The sequence below is a fragment of the Choloepus didactylus genome, chromosome 14, assembly GCF_015220235.1.
Source record: "Choloepus didactylus isolate mChoDid1 chromosome 14, mChoDid1.pri, whole genome shotgun sequence".
Classification (NCBI taxonomy): Eukaryota; Metazoa; Chordata; class Mammalia; order Pilosa; family Megalonychidae; genus Choloepus; species Choloepus didactylus.
The window spans coordinates 22056288-22074856 of NC_051320.1; the positions used below are offsets into that span (position 1 = coordinate 22056288).

The 18569-nt window shown below is 36.7% G+C and overlaps 1 protein-coding gene across 7 annotated transcripts in view; it reads right to left on the reverse strand.

Moving 5' to 3' along the window:
- Positions 1 to 18569, reverse strand: part of PDE7A (phosphodiesterase 7A) — a 145488-nt gene that overhangs the window by 51514 nt on the left and 75405 nt on the right. For all 7 annotated transcript variants that reach the window (XM_037803606.1, XM_037803602.1, XM_037803608.1 and 4 more), the window contains exon 3: positions 17195 to 17278. In XM_037803606.1, coding sequence (XP_037659534.1) covers positions 17195 to 17278 — 84 coding nt within the window. The remainder of the gene's footprint in view (positions 1 to 17194; positions 17279 to 18569) is intronic.

Here is an 18569-nt window from a genome sequence, read left to right on the forward strand (position 1 = left end):
CCTCTAGTAGTTTCCTCAAGCAGGGCTCATAAAAAGAACACAGCTCGTGTTCTTGGATGTTCAAAACTTCCTTCTGTAGTCTTTGTAGTCAAAGGACAGTTTGAATATAAAATTTCTGGCTCTCATTTTCCTTCCTTGAGGTTTTTGAAGGGGTTGGTTCATTGTCTTCTGGCACTGAGATCCATGAAATCTGAGGCAACCCTGGTATTTTCTTTCCTAGAAGTGACTTGGTCTTTCTGTGTGGTTAGCCACAGAACTCACCTCTTTACTTTTTAAGTCCAACGATTTTACTAGGATCTGTCTCAGTGTTAACCATTCTGGATCATTTTTCCCTGGTACATGTGTGCTCTTTAAATATATAAATTTAAATTTTTTGTTACTTCTTTAAAGTTTTTTTGAATCATAGCTCTATTTATTCTGTGCTATTTTAGTTTTCTTATTTGGAGACTCCAAACTGACAATGTCCAATCTCCTCGGATGGCCTGCCTCCTGAAGCTCACGATCTCTTAAACCCTTTTTAATTATTTGCCTGGTGTCTTGTTTGCTTTTCTCATTTCTATTCACTATGTCCCTTACAGTGTTTTCTGTAGTGCACCTTCTACCTTGTGATCCTTTCCAAATTGGCCTTCATTGCTGTGATATATTTGAAATTTGCCTTCTATTATTTCTTGATTCTGAATGTACATCTTTCAGCTCCTCTTGCTGTCTTGTTAGCTCTTCCCCGAGTTACTGAATTTGTGCTTCGTGGTGAAGCTATTGTTTCTTTGTTTTAAAAATGAGTGACAGAAAATTTGGTGATGGGTTTTCATCGGTTTCATGGCAGTCTTTTTAGGTTAAGTGATTTTCAGTCACTGTTAAGTTCACTGCACTCTTCCACTATTTTGACCGTTAAATTATCTGATGTGCCAGTGCCTTTATTTAAAATGAGTTGTTACTGAATAGGCTGAGTTCTCCTGGACCAACTCCTGTACTGAGTTCTTACTGGGGATGGGGTGAGGTGCTGGAGAAGGTAGGGGGTCCCTCTTACTACCCACACAGCCCCCTCCTCTGCTACCACAGACACAGACTTGTTTCTGGCAAATACGCCTCGGCCACTTCTCAAAAGCAAACTGGGTTGGGAGACTCCACTCCAGCCCTGTTCAACCCAGATCCTAGACCTGACAGGGCAAGTAAGGGATACTCAGCTTCATACTTCAGGGTGAGTGCCCTCCCATTAAGCATGTTTGTCCTGGTCTTCCATCCAGGATTAGCTGCTCCAAGCCTTCTCTTCTGCTGAGCCCGGCTCTAACCGTGGGGAGAAGGTGCCTGGGATGGCTTAGCTGTCCTTACTACCGTGGCACTCTAGATAGTTCTCTGTGAATTACTGTATAAATGTATATGGGTGTATATATTGTAAGTTTTCCTTCATCTACGAAAGTGTTCAGTAAGTTTTCTCAATTAGGAGTTCATGAACATCTTTTCCTGTCAATAAAACACATTAATTTTTTACTAGCCATATAGAACTCTATGAAATTATAATTTGCTTAACCTTTTTGTTGTTAGGCTGTTTCTAACTCTTATTTTTCTTACACATAATTCTGTATTAAACATCCTTGTAAGGAAATCTTTGCACACACGGTCAATGCCCCTAGAATGTATCGTCAGATGCAGAATAATTCATAGAAACACATTTCAATGACTTCTAAAACACACCGCCAAAGTGGAGAAGTTAAGTTTTTTAAGAGAAAACGTGAGGTTTTCCAGAACCGTCTTAGAATGGTATCCAAATATGATCTAAGAAAAAGGATCAGAAACTATAAATCCTTAATGATATAATTTTAAGACTGTGGGAAATTTTTAGCTTCTTCATGTTTGCTTTTCCTCCCCAATGCTTCACAATAGTGATTACTACTTAATTTTAATGAAATTAAAATTCTTACAATGAAAAGGCCTAAAGACCTATTTTCTGGAACAAAGAAGAGGAAAACTGGGAAGGCTGCACCCAACTTTTCAGTCAGCCTGGTTAGAGAGGAACCTGAATGAAACAAGCAAGCAAAGGTCATTAAAGAGAAGAAAGGATATCAAGCTGAATAATCAGTATCATTAAAGAATATATAGAAGAGGATATACAGGGAACTGGGAACAGGGAAATGTGACTCTGAGAATATCACTCATACTTTTTCATTCAATGCAAAAACTTCAGCCTATGGCCCTATTACACAAAACCTGATCCTATTCCCAATTTTCTCATTTGCTCAGTCTGTAACGTGATGCTCTCTACTACTTATTTTACAGCATAATATACAATAGATTAAACTTGTCTTTACTGAAGTCCAGATTCCGTCAAGTCCGACCATTTATTTTAAGTCCCAGGCTTGTTCTAGTTTGCATGGTTACCTACATTCCAATCCAGCTTAGAAAGCCACCATGGCTCAGTGAACTAATCAAGTTACTATTCAAAAGCTGTTGGCACTGCTGGCTCTCTTCTAAAATTTCCCATTACCTCACGGTGAGACCAGGAATCAGCTGATCAGCCTCCACCAGAATTAAATGAGCACTGTTATCTAATGACCCATAAGAATCACATCTCATAAAATTATTCTGGTTATCCATTCTTAGCTTCTCTGAGCCAAAAAAATAAAACATAAGATAGCAGGAGAATTTAGAAGCAATGTTTTTTCTTGCTTTTCCCTGCTGATACTTGGAAGAGAATGGAAATACAGGTTAAGAAAACAAAAAGGCAGGACAGTCATCACACTTCAAGCAATATTACTCAAGCAGAATCTCTCACTGATTCTCTGTCAACCAAATGGCACGGCAGAAGATTTCAAGTGATCTTAGACAAGTCTTTAAAACAAAAGCCGTGGGATCCTGAGACGTGACCACTATTTGCTTCAATGGCCCACAAGAGGGAGCCGTGCAGTCATGGCATCTGCTACCACGAAGCCAAGAAAGTGATGGAAATCGTGAATTTCCCTTAGAGATTTGTGCTTGTTTAATTCAGTGCTATAAAATCTTATCTCTCATCTAAGCCAAAGTCATGGTTAACTGTGATAAAATAAAAACTCTGAAGACATTTATACGCTGTTAATTCTTCCTTAAACCTTCCCTTTCTTTCTCCTAGTTTCCCTGAAAAAGAATGAGAGCCATATCTAAAAGCTTATTGTTGACACTGAACAATTACATTTATCCTACATGTATGGGGCAAGTTTTCTTGGAAGAATTTTTTAGTTTCAGCATGCATGAATAAATGAAAAAAAAAATTAGATGCTTAGTGCAATGGTTTTTAGTAGAGTCACATGCACTGACATGAAGATACAGTAAAGCAGAAGGAAAAAAACAAAAGATTTGAAGCTAGACACACCTGAGTTTGAATCCCAGCTCTGCCCTGTTTACTAGCTGTGTGACATAAGGCAAGTTACTTAAGGTCTCTGACTCTTAGTTTCCTCATCTGCAAAGTAGGCCTAACCTGACTCTTATAAAGGTTAAATGAGATATGTGTGACATGTCTTTGCACACTTTTTTGGCAAAGGGTAAGCTCTTAAAAATAATTACAGTTATTATTATACATACCAAGTGTTTTAAACATGTGACTGACTTGGCACTATTGATTTTAACAAAAATCCAATTTTTTTTCATGACAGTGTATCATCCTGAAGTCCAGTGCCATATTATGTACTGCAGGAATAACCATGCACATTTAGAAGATTTAAAATTAATATGTGTACAGAGCTTCATTACCTTAAGATGAATACATAGATAGTCCAAAGTTTATTACAAAACAAAGAAAAATATGAGCTACTCAATCTAAAATTTAGACCAATGTTAATATAAGAATAAAACATACAACAATATTCTTTCCCTTAAACAATCCTTATAACCTTAGTTTGCAGAATTCAACATTCACTTTGACAGGAGTTGATAAGAGGTGTAAAGCCTTTTAAAAAGACTACTCTTCAGAGCTGGGCTATGTCATATATTGGATTCCTCATATGCTTAAACTCAAGACTTGAACATATAGCTCCTTGTTCATTAAACTCTGAGTTCTCTTATTAGTGAGGTGAGAAAGGACAGGAACAAATACAAGGCCTTAATGCAGCATGTCTTTCAAAATGTAATGTTCAAAATAAATCCTTAAGTTAAATCTCCAGAAGGTCCCAATTTCTCCAATCCCACAAAGCACACGTGGATTTAAACTATCATTAAATTGTATTAAGATTGAGGTTCAATCTGTATCAGTTCCCTAATTTATGCTACGATGTTAGAGCTGATAGAATATTCTGTTCTTTCAACTGTACAGCAAAGACTTAGTGGTTCTCAAATGCTCAGTTCCCTAATGTAATTCTACAAGGCCATGCTAATCTCCGCTGGTAAAGGGACCGTTACAGAAAGGAGGAGCATGCGTGATAGAGAAAATGGGGAAAGGACACAGGATTTTTGTTTCCTGTGGTATCTAGATGTTGTTTTGGAACAGAACAACCAGAAATAATGCCAAGACAAATGAATGATTGGAAACAAACTAAAATTTAATAGAAACAACAGACAGAATATGACCTTAGTCTGTAATATCACCTCTGCTGAGCCCAGGTTGGCAAGTTCGAGTTTGAACAAGCGACTAAATTATAAATGATGGGTAGCCACCTAAGCAGGCCAAACACTGGCCAAAAAATGTTTTTTTCTGTGAATAGGAAAGTAATGACCACGCACAGCAGAGAAGTTAAGATAAGAAGGAAAACACTATAAAAAGAAAAATGCACCACCAAAGGATCTTTATGAGTAACGTGAAGAAGAAAAGCATTAAAAGCTACAGAAGAGAAGAGAATTTACCCTTGTATGGCAGTTACTATATATTAAAGCCTGAGATGGCCCAAGACCACAAAACTAGTACGGCATGAGCTTTGAAACTCAAAATAAACAAAGAAACAGATTATTTTCCCTGATCACGTAACTAAGTATGAACCCAGTGAACCAGCTTCCTAACACAGCCCTGTTAGGAAGCAATACCAGATCAAATGCTTATGAAGGTCTAAGAGAAGCTTTAGGGCGAGTCTGGTATGTTTCCATGGTGGACCATTGTAATAAAGACAACATGAGACACTGGTTAAGAACCGAACCTGGTTAACAATTAATACAAATTATGTTTAAAGAACTACAAATAGGGCATTACAAAAGCTAACTGATACAAAATATACAGCTTTAGTCAATTCAATGCAACAACAGTCTATTGACTCTCTACTGTAAGCCAAAGGTTGCCAGAGACCAGGAATAAAAAGACTAAAAGCCTAAGATTGAGAACTACTAGGCTACAATATAAGAGAATGAGATGAATATCAGACAAAAGTCAACATGGAATTCATTTTCATCAAGTTCAGTTACTATAAGACTAAAATATTTTCTTTCAAGAGACCAAGTATACAGCCAGCTGAATGAACAGAGAAAAATCTGTGTGAGACTATGTGGGTCTCTGAACTCAGCCTACCGTAGGAGGCCACATTATTCAAAAGAAGGAAATGAGAACTCTCCTGGAAATCGCTACAATGTTGAGTGAAAGCAGAATCCTGAGAAAGCCTGGTGAGAAGCTGTCACCTTCAAGAAGGAGGCTCTGGAGCAAAAGGAGCCCAACTCGGGGAGACAGAGCTCTGGGTGCCCTGGGTGCCAGCCACTCTGATGTCAGACTGCAGCTCCACAGTGTCTTGCTCCCTAATCAATCAAAACTCTCTTCTCTCCTCCTCCTCTTATCCCCACTCTTTTCCCTTCCTCCCTTTTCTACTCCCCATTATTTTGTTCACTCAAGTTGTTAGTGCTCTATTGTTCATTGTTATAAGTGTCTCAAACTTCCACTGTGAATTTTCACTGTGTTAGGAGATTAAATTAGCTAAAATTACTTGATTGAAGGGCATCAAAAATTAGTTTATTCAATGCAGGAGGACCAGAGCTCTGCCACTTGGTGGAGGTAAGACCCAGAGAGAGGGTGGGTCTGAGAGATAGGAGTCTTTTAAAAATGGGTAAGAGCTGAAGGTTCTCTGTGGGTCTTACAGAAGTATTAATGCCAACATTTTCAGTTTCGATTATTTGTCAGAAACGAATCATCTGCCCACTCAGAAACTGGCCAATTAAGTCTGGCTAACACTTAAGACAAAGAAAAATAAAATAACCACTTAGAAAAGCTAGTTGCTGGATTTGCTGCCAATCCCATAATCCTTAAGACCATTACAAGATTCCATGCACAGCTCTGGGGGACAGACAAGGGGCTAAGAAGTTGAACTTCATATGAAACATCAATATTAGCCTTTTGTTACCTAAATAAATCATTCCTGGATTACTTGTGACAGGTGTTCAACTCCATGACCAGAAACTGTGCTTTCCTCTCAGGTTGAATAAAAATATAATGAACAACCAAAAATTTTAACAGAGCTATGATCTTCCAAATTTCATAAATACAAACCCATCCTATAGGAAAGTAATGAATAAAGATTATGTGTGATAATTCCTACTGATATGCATGGTCTATTTAACTTGAGAAATGGAACACTCCCCAGAGAAAAGAATATTATTTCAAAACAATACCCCAAGGGTTTCTGGTGATCCTAAACTGAAATACAGGATCCTAACCTTCTGAGGATGTCAACAATGACTCCTTTATGTGAATATCTTTTTCTCAAACTCATAAACTATGTAAATATGTATGATAAATATCATCTTTTATTCTATAATATTAAAGATTTAGTTAATCCAATAAGAATACAAACAAAGGTAAAGAATGCTTCAGACAACCCCTTTAGTGACAGAAAGTATGTGGAGGGATTTTTTTTATTTCTTGTCCCAAACACCAATTTATAAAATTTGATAAATTCGAAGAGGTTAGCATGAGTAGCCCACTAAAAATATCAAAGAGCCACAAAAAGCTAGTTAAGGAAAAAAGCTTCTGTGTGATACATCCATTTCAGAAAAAACAAAAATTTTAGCAGAATTTATCAATTAAAGCAGAGTCATTGCAACTAAGCTGCCAGACTAACCTCGACTACAGATCTATACCAGATTTGGGGGAAAAAACTTCTTGGAAAAGAGGAGTCATGATCAAAATTCCTCTATCCTCTATAACCACAAACACAAGCTTCAAAATGTCTTCACAAAGTTTGAACTACTGAACCACCTCAATTCTTTATAAACGACCACAAAACTGATCTAATATCAGTTAATTTAACAAATATGTAGTCTGAATATAAATTCAATTTAATAATACCATACTTTAAAAATGGTTTAATTTGGAGACAATTTCAAACTTATAAAATGTAAAAAAAAAATAAAACAGTATAAGGAATACCCATACACCCTTTACCAAGATGTGCCATTGTTAATTTTGCAGTGTGTGTGTGTGTATACATAATTCTTTTTTCTGAACATTTGAGGGTAAGTTGCAAACATTACAGTATTTTATCCCCAAATACTTCAGTGAACAACACCACAATTTAATACATTTTCCTATATGAACAATGCCCAAATGAATATTTTTGCACATATATCAACATTTATATAACTGTTCCCTTTGCATTCATTTCCAGTGGTGAAATCAAAGAGAAAAAAATGGTTTAAAGTTTTAGATACATATTGCCCTCTAGAAAGTCTGCAAAATTGAACTACTAAACACCAGCACCTTAACTGATCTTTAAAACTTACTAAATTTGACAGGAATTTTTTTGTTTGTTCAGTAGTGAGGTTGAACATTGTTTCTTGTATTTAACGGCTTCTTATGTTTAACTGATTTTCTTGTCTGTTTATATTCTTTCAGAAAGACTCGTGACACCAGAATTTGCTGTAATCAGGTCTACAGCAAATCCTATTATGAAGATATATAAACTTAACAAGCCTTAAGAAAATAAGGGTTTATGATAAAAAACAATCTAAACCATGAAAGCTCACAGAGTCTGCTTCCGGCAGAAAAAAACTGCACTATCCACATAATAAAACTATTGTTGAAGTCCTCCTTGTTAACTTTGGGGCCTGTAACTATTCCCTAACTGGAGTCTAGCTGATCACAGGAGAAGGCATCTTGATACTGAAAATCTGTAATGCCGTTTAAAACAGACCATACACACAGAAATCTTAAAAGAAAGCTCAATGTTGAAGTGTAGACATCTAATTTCCAAAAATTTTCCAAAAATTTTTGAAAAATTTAGTTAACACAATTATGTTCCACATGAAGAAAAATCATAATCCAGAAATAAGATAAAACTATTCTAGCACCTAAATAAAAATCATTAGGACTTCACAGGTATAGTACATAGAAGAAACACAATTACAGATAAGTAATAGTTTTAATAAATATGCTAATAGCATAAAGTATGTCTTTAAACTGTTGATACCCATTTTTCCCTGTATTTTTAAACTTCTCCTCTCTTCAGAAAGACCCAACCTTCATTACAGAGTAGAGGATGAATTGCAGACAGAAACCCTAAAAGAAAGGAAATGGTTATGAAAACATGAGAATGATCCCAGGTGGTGGGGGATGAAGGTCTGGATCAAGAACATGAGACAAGGGAAAACAGAAAGGAGAAGGATATGACACCTATTTAAGGATGCAAAATACATGGGATTTAATGACAGACTGGACTTAACGAAAGAGCAGAAAGAGACAAGAATTTCACAACAGGGAAATTAATAGTCAATTTAGGGTAAAAGCAAAGAGGTGCACAGAAAAAGTGCGTTAGGATGATTGTAGGCAAAACAAATTTTAGCTTCAATGAATTTAATATACCCATCCAGAATTTTGCAATCAAAATCTAGAAAGAAGCTTCTGATTTCAGTATGCCAGTAATTTGTGTGTCATGAAAATAAAATCATTTAAAATTATATACAAGGGAAAGTGCACATTTTAATCTTTTCAGTGCTTCCGTACTTCCGAAGGCTGAAACACATCCTGAAGAATTCCTTAGGGTGTAGGTGCCTTTGCCAACTCAGAGATTACAGGAGGTGTGAATGGGTTTGTGGCACAAGTCACAGGCTTCTTAATCCAAAGGATACTTCCTAAAAGTAGGCATACAGAAGAACAACTTTGCCCTCCACACAAATAAACTCCTTATGTGTTCAAATAAGTGCGAGGGGAAAAGGAAATGCCCTGTTCTCAGGAAACCCTGCCTTACACTCCTCCTGGTCATGAAGTCTGCAGCAGCTCATGCTCTACAGGGCTGATATGCTGGTTTGGATATATTATGTCCCCCAGAATGCCATTATCTTTGAAGCTGTCTTGTGTGGGCAGGAAACGTATTGGTGTTGATTGGGTTGGAGACTTTTGACTGGAAGCTTCCACGGAGATGCGCTCCCTCAACTGTGGGCGAGATCTTTCACCGTATAATTTCCATGGAGGTATGGCCCCACCCATACAGCATGGGCTTTGACTAGTTTACTGGAGCACTATATAAGCTCAGACAGAAGGAGCGAGCTTGCTACAGTCAAAAGGGACACTTTGAAGAATGAATGTAAGCTGAGAGAAGAGCTGAAGCTTACAGAGACATATTGGAGATAGCCTTTGAAAGCAGACTTTTGCTCCAGAGAAGCTAAGAGAGGACAAATGCCCCAAGAGCAACTGAGAGTGACATTTTGGAGAGAAGCTGAAGCCTAGAGAGGAACGTCCCAGGAGAAAGCCATTTTGAAACCAGAACTCCGGAGCAGATGCCAGCCATGTGCCTTCCCAGCTAACAGAGGTTTTCCGGATGCCATTGGCCATCCTTCACTGAAGGTACCCCCTTACCTTGGACACTTTATGGCCTTAAGACTATAACTTTGTAACCAAATAAACCCCCTTTATAAAGTCAGTCCATTTCTGGTATTTTGCATCCTGGCAGCTTTAGCAAACCAGAACAGCCTACATTCAAGCCTTAGGTTAAATTAAGGAAAAGCTTTACAAGCTGACTCCTGCAGAGAACCAGTTCAGGTGAAGTGAGACAAGGAGGGCAGTAGGCAGAGTAGAAGGTCTGAAGACGGATCACCCGGGGCTCTGTTCCCAGCAAGGGCACATGCCCACCCCACTCAGATCGGATCCCAGTTCACAAAACACACTGGATTTTTAAATGTCTTTTAAGGATTCTGAACAGTGATAACAGAACCCATTATAACAGTAGGAAAATAACTCATTTTTTTTCGGTCTGTTAAAAAAAAAAAAAAAACCACCACCAAATTATACTATCATCTTGGCTTACAGAGAGAATTTTTTGTTTTGTAATAACTATGGGACCACTTCTACAGTGGTGGCCAATTTGCAACTACAGCCTAGAGTCTTAGACATCTGTGGCCCTTCACGAGGGGGAGGGCAATCCGCTGCCCCTTCAGCTGAGTGGCCGCCATTACTCCAAGACATTGTACTACAGAGGTTACTCATCAGTAGATTGGAATATAAGTGTGAATTCTCAGACCCTATTCGTAACCTGGTACTGCTTCATATTATTTTCAACTGTACTTTGTCATTAGGTTTCATGTTTTATTCAATCAGAGCATCTTTAACTCTTAGAAGGAATTTTTAACCAATTTATCTTTATTACCATCATTGTTTGGTCTCCTATCATCTTGTCCTTTAGATTTTATATTACTTGCTCAGGATTTCCTAATAATTTTCATTCCATTAGGGATTACTTCCAACAATTTATTTCCCCACCAAAAAGTCCCATCATGTCCCCTATTTAAAACTTTCAATACTTGCCAACAACTGTATTTTTCAAATATTCTAGATCACTTACTTCAATGAAAACACAGGAATATACCAAAGATTCCAAACACAACTGTGTTTTTCTTTATACTAATACCATTAGGCTTAACTCTTTTACTGACTTCCCTACAGTTATTGTTAATTTTATGTGTCAACTTGGCTAGGTTATGTGTCAACTTGGCTAGGCTATCGTGTCCAGTTGTTTGATCAAACACTGGCCTAAAAGTTGCTGTGGAGGTATCTTGTAGACTGGATAATGGATAAACATCTACATCAACTGACTGTAAGTAAAGAACACTACCCTCCATAATATTCAGAACATTCAATCCCTTAGAGTCTTTAACAGCAATTAGTTGCTGAGGGCTCCAGAGATCAGAAGGAATTCTGCCTCAAGACTATTTACCCTCAACTTCATCCTCAGTTTACAGCCTAAGTACTTCAACTCCCAAGAATTTAACATCAATTTCACTATAATTTTCCAGCTTTCAGCTTCTCCTAGATATTCAAACTTGCAGGCCCCACAACTGCGTAAGTCAATTCTTTATAATAAACCTATTTATGTATGTATGTGTTTATACATACATACATACATACATACATACATACATTCTGTTGGCTCTATTTCCCTGCAAAACCCTGAATGATATTCCTACTCATGTGTACTGAAACATTAAAAAAAAAACAACTTCATTTTATTTGAATTTTTCAATGAGTAATAAATTCACATGAATAAAAATTCAGAAGGTAGACAACAAAAAGTCTCTTTCCATCCATGTTATCAAGCTTGGGAGCAACCCACGTTACTGGTTTCTAGTATATTACTGCAGAAAAAATATATATTGAATCATCCTTGCTTTCCTCCCTAAAACAAACCCCACTAGGGCTACGGTTTGTTTGTTTGTTTGTTTGTTTTTCTCTTTATGTTGTTGGAATTGTTTTTAATATATTTTTTAAAGATTTTTCATTGACAAACTGAGAGTATTCTATTTACTTCCTAAAAGTTTCGTGTTGTAAAAATAACATCAAAATTTTCTGTAATTTGAAAGTGTTTAAAGTACTTTAAAGTTAATTATCAGCCTCTTAAAGATTGTGAAGAATGTGTCTGTAATATCTCTGGACCTCAGGCTTTTTTAGAGGTAACTTGTTTGCAATTTTCTCTAAAATGTTAGTATTTAAGAACCCATGACACACTTAAAAATTAGTGGCTATCCCAAAGAACTTCTGTATATATGAGTTGTTGCTATCAATATTTACCATGATAGAAAGTAAAACAAAATTAAAAATATTATTTTATTTAAAAAAAAATAAACCCAGTACATGTTAACAAATTTTTTTAAATGATAATTAGATTTTTCAAAACCAAAGGAAGATAATGAGAAGAGTGGTACTGTTTTATATTTTCACAAGTTTCTTTAAGATTCTCATATGTGCTTCTGTGTTCACTGTGATATCATACATTATGTAGCTTCTGGAAAACTCCATTGTACACTTGAAAATGAGAGTGAAAATGGCAAATAATGTTTCAGTTTTAACCTCAAAGATCCAAAAGGATCTTGAGGACCCCAGATCACACTTCAAGTATTGTTGGTTTAGATTATCTATCTTCTCCACATTCAGTTTTGGTAAATTACAATTTTGAAATTATCCATGTCATACAGCGATTCAAACTGATTTTTAGAGTCAAAGTAGTCTCTTGTGATTGTTTAATTTTCTTTATATCTGTAGTGCTTCTCCCTGAATATTTATTTTGAGTATTCATCTTATCTTACTTTTATCATTAGATTAGGTTAGGTTAGCTAGCAGTTTATTTTATTATAAAGAACTAGCTCTTATTTTATTTAGTAATTCTACTTTTTGGTCCTCTAATTCATTAATTTGAGTTTGTTTATCTTTACTAATTTCTTTCTTCGCCTTTTCTTAGGTGTACTTTGCTGTTCTTTATTAACTTCTTGAATTGGACTACTTAATTCACTTATTTCATTCTTTCTTATTTATGAATATAAGTATTTTTAAGGTGGTGATTTTTTTCTGTAAGGACTGCGTTAGCTGAATTTCATATGTAGTCTTTAATCATAATTTTTTATAGTCTGCAAAATCAGTTTCCACTTGCTTTTTGACCCAAGAAGTATTTATTTCAGAATTTAAAAATGTCCAGTGACCAGATCTTTTTGTTTTCTAAGCTTTCCTATGAATGTCTAGATTTACTGATTCTACTCCTCCTGCCAGCTGCCTCTGTTCTTTCCTTTCCTTTTCAGCAAAACTCTCAAAGAGTGTCTGTGCTTGCCATATGTATTTCTTCTTGTCCTACTCTCTCTTAAATTCACCCCAATCATCAGGATTCTCCAACCACCACCACCACCACCACCAGTGCCCTCCACATTACTAAATAAATTCTCATTCCTCTTTTTATCTCACTTATCAGCATAATTTGACAAAGTTAATGTACCAAAATTCAATTTTTTTTTCACGTATGGTGTGAAATAGGCAGTCAAGATTCATTTTTCCCATATGAATATTCAACTGACATTGTGCCATTTATGATACTGGCTGTGACCTCCAAAACAATACCGACTAGAAAGAGCATAAAGGATATTCTTGACTTCTCATTTCAGAGACAAAGTTTTAATATCATACCAATAAATATGATGTTTTCTGCAAGATACCCTTTTCATTCCTGGAAAAATAAAACTTGGGTCAAAATATATTATTCTTCTGATATATCATTGGATTACATTTGATAACAGGTTATTTACAAAGTTTCATCTGTATTCATGACCAACACTGGCTGGAATTTCTGTTCTTGTCATGTCCTTACAAATTTTAGTTATCAAGGCTATGCTGGCCTTACATAACAAGTGGGAAAGTGTTTTTTCCCCCCAATTCTCTAGGAGAATAGAGGAATATAATTTCAGCTTTTCCTTATCATTCAAAAATCAAACATTAAAATTGTAGACGGCAGCCGTAACTGCCCTTTTTTCCTTTTACTAGTTATTTTTAAAGATCACTGATGTGCTGTGACTACATATGAGTGTGAATGACTTTCTGAACAAATTTATCAGAACATCCACATTCCATTAAGTCTCTGTCTGTCTGAATTGTCCTCTTCCTTACTAATGACAGGGAAGCAGGGCTAAAAGCTGATCTCATACACTGCTCTTGGAAGTGTAAATTGTGACAGCCTCCTTGGAAAACACTGTAACTCTGTCTTTTAACATTAAGGATATACACCCTCTTCAACCCAGAGGTTTCACCTGCGGGAGTCTCACACCAAGAAAAAATAGTGTCAGTACCTAAGATTACATGTTAAAAAGAAAGAAATTATAGTTTGGCAGTTACTTTTTCCAGCACTTCGGAGCTATCTTTCTTTTATCTTCTAGCTTCATTATTTCTGTTAAAAATTAAACAGAATCTGTTTCTGGCAATCTCATAGTTGCTCCTTTAAAGGTAACATGATTTCTCTCTCTCGCTCGCTCACTCTCTCTCTCTTTGACTTTTATATATTGTCTTTTTTACTCTGGTTTTCACAGTTTTACTATGACATACCTAGGTGTAGTTTTCTTTTATGTTAGTCTGCTTGGTATTCATAATGCTTCTTGAACCTGCGACTTAAAGTCTTTTACGAAGTTTTAGAGACTTCTCAGTTATTATCTCTTCAAATACTGACTCTGCTAAATTCTCCCTCTCCTCTCCTTGGGGGACTGCTAAATTACCTTTGTAAAAATCATGTCAGATTAAAGACGGAAGATAAAAATTCTTTGACCCTACTCCCAAACAGGGTCCATGCATTCCTCCCCTTGAACGTGAGCAAACTGTCTGACATAACTGACCAACAGAATATGGAGCCAGTTCCCAGGCTCAAACTTTAAAAGACTAGATGTTCTCACAATTCCTAGCTCTCGAGCACTCTGTCTTGTAACACTTGCTCTGGGGGTAGGCAGCTGCCATGGGAGGCAGACAGGCTAGCCAGACCCAGAAATTCTAACGATCCCAGCCCTGGAACAAGACATTTGACTGTAGGAACCATCTTGGATATTCCAACCCTGTAGACGATATGTGGAAAAGAACCAAGCCCCAAACATATGGCCCCAGGTGAAGCTCAATACACTGTGAAGCATGAACAAGCCAAACCTCACGTGCCATGACTGAATTCCTGACACTAAGAAGCATGAGCACAGAAAAGGCTTTGTTTTACGCCACTACGTTTTGGAGAGGCCCTGAGTATCCTGCTCGTTCCTGCTGGGTGTGTCAAGAATGCAAGGTCCTGACCACTCTACCTGGGCCATTTCTCAGTCATACTGCAGCAAGCAACCTTGAGAAATAAGGTACCATTTTTCTCTGGACACAGAGTAGGTTTACCATAAAAGGGGTTAAATTCCCCAAGCTCACTGTTCCCCAGCTGCAATGCAAATTCAGTTTCACTGTGTGCACAGCATCCACCTGCACCCCTCTGTGTCGCTGCCATGAGACCTGGAGGGCAAGGGGAACTAACACGATATAGAGTGCACACTGCTTGCTGTGCCACGAATAAGAGTCTTTTCTCTCTGACTCATGAATCTGCGTCTTCTGCCAGAATCCAGAAAGCAGTAACAGGCTAGCTTGATAGCTTGCAAATAAGAAAACATCCCAGACCCTTCGCAATTCTCAAAAGTTACATAGCAGCAAAAACCAGAGCATTTTTAATATGGCTTTTATGTATTTTCCATTCCTTCTGCCTCTCTATGCTTCACTCTAAGTATTTTCTTCTTATCTACATTCCAGTTCACTAATTCTCTCTTCATTTGTCTGAGTTCTTATTAAACATATGATATATTTTAGTCTTAGAATTTCCATTTAACTCTTTTTTCAGTTCTCTGCTGAAATTCTCAAACCTGTTTTTTTTTGTTCTCCATGAACATAATTATATTTAGTTCTTTTAATTATCTAATACAACAATTGCATTATCAAGATCCCTTGTGGATCTCTTTCTATTGTCTATTGTTTCTCTACATTTTGGGTCACACTGTCTTGTCTCCTTATGCTCTTTTTATTTTTTAAATGACTCTTGACATTGAACATGAAAAACTTAGGTGGCTAGAGGTCCTAAAGTCACAGATCACCTCCATCTAATCAGTGACAGAACAATTTCAAAGCTGGGATTTATTCTGGAGGTGTAGCACTTTTGGGGCTCCAAGCTAGCACCAACCACACACACATACACACACACACACACACACACACACACACAACACACCTCAGTGGGCTCTGAATGCCTGTTTTTGTTCTTCTGGCCTTAAGAGTCTATCAAAAGTTCTACTCATCTTCTCATCCACCTTTCCTAGAATCAGCAGAATGCTACCAGGAGAAAAGTGACCTGAAATGCCACGCTCATTTCTCTGTCTTAATAGCATTCAAATATGCATCTTTTATATTTGGCCAGTTTTTTAAACTTTTTCCAGTTGGAATGTTAAGACAAATTACTTTATCCAACGTTGGTGACTGAACCACGTCCTCCACAAGACAGTCCTAACCCCAGCCCTGTGGGCGTGAGCTCATCTGTAAACAGGATCTTTGAAGGTGTTAATGCTTCAGGTGTGGACTCATTTGTGAATAGGATCTTCGAAGATCCTATTTAGATGAGGATAGACTGAATGAGGGTGGACCTTAATCTGATATGACTGGAGCCCTTATAAGGAGAGGAAACCTAGACAGACAGACACACCTCCGAGCAGGAGCAGAAGCCACAGGAGGAGATGGAGGGAGACAGAGCTCCATGTGACAGAGAAGAGACTGACTGCCAGCCACCGCCAGCAAGCCGCAGGCTTCGGAGAAACCACGGCCTGCCGATACCTTGCCTTTGGACTTCCAGCCGCCAAGAATGAGAGACAATAATTCCTGTTGTTTAAGCCAACCATTCCATGGTATTTGTCATAGCATTATTGCAAACTAAGGCATCAGAATTACCAGAAGCAGAACTCATTCAAAACATCATTTAATGTGTTTAATATTTAAGGGTTTTAAAAGTTCTGTTTTCCCTCTTTCACTCAATTATGTGCCAGATCCATTCAGAATGTATATTTGTATTTAAAATATACACTCCAGCAATCATCTTTAAAGATGGTGTGTATTTGCAAATAAACCAAAAGCATAACACCCTATCAACCTATGAAATACCTTTATGAAACATCATTTACACAAAAACATTATTATGGAGTAGTGAAAAACATTTGGCATAAAACAACTTTTTCTGATATTTTTAAAGAAGAAAAACATACAAAAAGTAATTTCACATTTAAACTAGAAAGGATAAGAAAAATAGCATCAGCTTTCATGTTTTACTCTCTTCCTCTTATAAAAGTCTCTAAAGTTTACTAACATTATCTAGAAATAAAGTATCATTTCTCAAGATCTACTTTTTTAAAAACACTCCCATCATAATTTTTTCATGTATTTTTTCCTCCTTTGTAAAACTACACAATTTTACAAAGATTTGCAATTTATTGTAAAACAAAGGGAAACACTGCTTCTACCAACACTTACAGTGAAAAATACGAAAATCAATATATGGATGAGAACCTCTTCTTTCTGATTCAAATCCTGCTCGACTCCTTACACGTACATCTCCTAGATAGGATCAAGAAAAAAACATAAGTTTAGAAGGCTGCTGTTTGGAAAGAGGCTCCCATCTGCCACAAAGGTCTATGTGGTATCACACTCATAAGTGACAACCCACTAATGATATAATGATATATAAGCAGCAAGGAGTTAAGAGCTGACTTATTTTGCTTCTAAAGATAGACTTCATCAGCATAAAATGTGAAGGGGATCACAAAATTTCAGTACTGAGTTGTACAGCTGGATGAGAAGGATTTTTTTCACTTATTCCAATCATCATCGTCATCATCTATATTTTAAAGTTAGTCTTCTGAAAGAGGTGTCCAGTATATAATAACCCACTCTAACATCTTATTACTTACATGAAGTAAAAAAAAAAAAAAAGAAAGAAAAAAGAAAAAATGTTATTGGGAAAATTTTACAGGAGACAGAAAACCCTCAGTGCAAAAATTTTAAAAGCCACAGAAAGAAGAAAATATTTATTGTCAACTCAGTGCCTAATACTCTACTAGGGGCTAAAAGAGATATGAAGAAATAAAAAATACATTACTGTTTGTCAAGCAACTTACAATCTCAGAAATGGGTTGAAAATTAAATAAAATGTTAAAGACTTTGTCTCAAGTGTTTAAATTGATCAATCTTCTCTTTTATCAATGGCAGGTGGTCAACCCAAAGGCCTTTAGCTGGTCTTACACTTCGGTCTCAGTATGTTCCATCTCGTTCCTAAATGCGCCCACATGACTTTTGGCTCTTTTCCTCCATACAGCAACATAAGCACAGGAACCATGCAGCAGGTGCTCTTTTATGTTCCTTAAAGGCATGACTTATTTAGGCCTCTGACCAACCCTTAGAGATAGGAATCTTAGATCCATTTCACAGATGCAGAAACTGAAGCTTTGAGAATTTAGGTAACATATCCCGTGTCACAAGGCTAGTGTAAGAGGAGGGCCAGGTTATAAATTTTCTAGAGAGGTATTAGATTTACATAAAAATTATGTAGAAAATAGAGTTCCCACATATTCCCCTATCAGTAACACTTTGTGTTAGTGTGGTGCCTTTGTTACAAATGATGAAAGAATATTATTATAATTGTGCTATTAATTCTAGTCCATGGTTTACATTAGGGTTCATTGTGTTCTGCAATCCTATGCTGTTGTTTTTCTTTTATTTTTTATACCAATAAAATATATATAACTCAAAATTTCTCCTCTTAATCACATTTAAATATATAATTCATTGCTGTTCCATTCACAACACTGCGCTGTCATCGCCACCATTCATCAACCCAAACAGAAACTCT